This window comes from Mus caroli, unplaced genomic scaffold (genome assembly GCF_900094665.2).
Source record: "Mus caroli unplaced genomic scaffold, CAROLI_EIJ_v1.1 scaffold_10088_1, whole genome shotgun sequence".
Taxonomy (NCBI): Eukaryota; Metazoa; Chordata; class Mammalia; order Rodentia; family Muridae; genus Mus; species Mus caroli.
Window position 1 is genome coordinate 51,461 of NW_018391082.1, and position 2,063 is coordinate 53,523.

General features: G+C 44.8%; 1 protein-coding gene across 1 annotated transcript in view; it reads left to right on the plus strand.

The window, feature by feature from the left end:
* Positions 1-33: 33 nt before the first annotated feature.
* LOC110288988 (UDP-glucuronosyltransferase 1-8-like) overlaps positions 34-2,063 on the plus strand; it is a 7,876-nt gene continuing 5,846 nt past the window's right edge. The window contains exon 1 of the mRNA XM_021155204.2: positions 34-1,519. Within this exon, the coding sequence (XP_021010863.1) occupies positions 90-1,112 (1,023 nt within the window). The 5' untranslated portion in view covers positions 34-89 and the 3' untranslated portion in view covers positions 1,113-1,519. The remainder of the gene's footprint in view (positions 1,520-2,063) is intronic.

The window sequence follows — 2,063 nt, forward strand, 5'->3', positions numbered from 1 at the left end:
CAGAGTGGTTGTACAAGCTTGCAATCCCACCAACAATGGAGGAGTGTTCCTCTTTCCCCACATCCTTGCCAGCATCTGCTGTCACCTGAATGGGAGTGTACTTTCTTAATGAAGGTGAGTCCACGCCCTCCTCTGGGGGGAGGCTTTCTAGATTCCACAAGCTTTCCTCTTCCCAAATTAGAAGAACATACAGTCCCAGCCCATGTATTCTCCTGGACTGTGCTTCTCCCATGGCTCCTGCAGTTTTTCCAGCCTCTCTTCCTCTCCGTGTGTGCCTGCTGTTGGCCTTTGGCTTGGCCCAGGCAGGCAGGCTGCTGGTGGTGCCCATGGATGGGAGCCACTGGTTCTCCATGAAGATGATTGTGGAGCAATTGAGCCACAGAGGGCATGAGGTTGTGGTAGTCATCCCAGAGGTGAGTTGGCACCTGGGGAAATCACAGAATTTTACAGTGAGAACCTACTCTGTTTCTTACACTCTGGAAGATTTAAACCACCACTTCAATTGTTTTGCTCACAAGCAATGGAAAAATCGAGAAGTGGGAATGTTCTCACTACTGAAGCATTCAGACAAAGGTTTCTTCGAAGTACTGTTTTCACACTGTAGGAGTTTGTTTAACGACAAGAAGTTAGTGGAGTACTTGAAGCAGAGATCTTTTGATGCTGTGTTTCTGGATCCTTTCGATGTGTGCGGCTTAACTGTAGCCAAGTACTTTTCTCTCCCGTCTGTGGTCTTCAGTGGCGGGATATTTTGTCACTATCTTGATGAGGGTGCCCAGTGCCCAAGTCCTCCTTCTTATGTCCCCAGAATTCTCTCAAAATTCACAGACACCATGACTTTCAAGGAGAGAGTGTGGAACCATCTCTCCTACATGAAGGAACGTGCATTTTGCCCCTACTTTTTCAAAACTGCTATAGGAATTGCCTCTGAAGTTCTGCAGACCCCAGTGACTATGACAGACCTCTTCAGCTCAGTGTCCATTTGGATGTTTCGCACTGACTTTGTGTTGGAGTTCCCCAGACCTGTGATGCCCAACATGGTCTACATTGGCGGGATCAACTGCCACCAGGGAAAGCCACTTTCCAAGGTACATCATCTTTCCTTAAGCAAGTGAAGAGAGTCGGCTTTGGATGACGAAGCCATTCATTTGTTGTCGTTGGGTTTTGTTGTTGTCCTTCCAACAGAATCGCAGTAGTGTGACTTTTCACCATGCTTGTTGATATATGGGTGTACCACTGACATTCTCATAATCACCAGGATGCATTCATCATTGCTTTGGGAAATAGAAGGAGAAACACAGTAAGAAATGAAGCTACGGTTTGCTCATTCCTGTTCTCTACCTCCCTTTAAAGAGCACTCTGGAGTTTTGTGTGCTTCCCAGGCTCAGGGAGGTAGTTCACAAATAGTCCTCAGCTGTAAACATCCAAAACTGAGTCCTTAAAACAAGATGCAGCATTAGCCTGGACAAAGGTGTCTTCACCGTCTCTTTTCACATTCCAACAATTGATGGTCTTCACTAAAGTAAGTTTATCGTGGTCTTTAAAAGTAGTTTTTAGTTTTATAATTTGAGAATTTTATACATGTATAAAATGGATTTTGAGCAAGTCTAACCCTACTGCATCCTCTCTGACTCTTCCCAGGACAAGTGTGTTGTTGTAAATGTGCCTTTGTGTTTCTAACCCACACTTGATACATATTCAATATCCCAGACTGGACTAATTATTATCCTTAGTCTTGTCTGTCTGTCTGTCTGTCTTCTTTTCTCTTCCCTTTGGTAGTTGTTTCCTTCCTTCCTTCCTTTTTAATTTTTTTTAAAGATTTATTTATTCATTATGTGTAAGTACAATGTAGCTGTCTTCAGACACACCACAAGAGGGCATCAGATCCCATTACAGATGTTTGTACGCCACCATGCAGTTGCTAGGAATTGAACTCAGGACCTCTGGAAGGGAAGTCAGTGCTCTTAACTGCTGAGCCATCTCTCCAGCCCTCTTTCCTTCCTTCCTTCCTTCCTTCCTTCCTTCCTTCCTTCCTTCCTTCCTTCCTTCCTTCCTTCCTTCCTTCC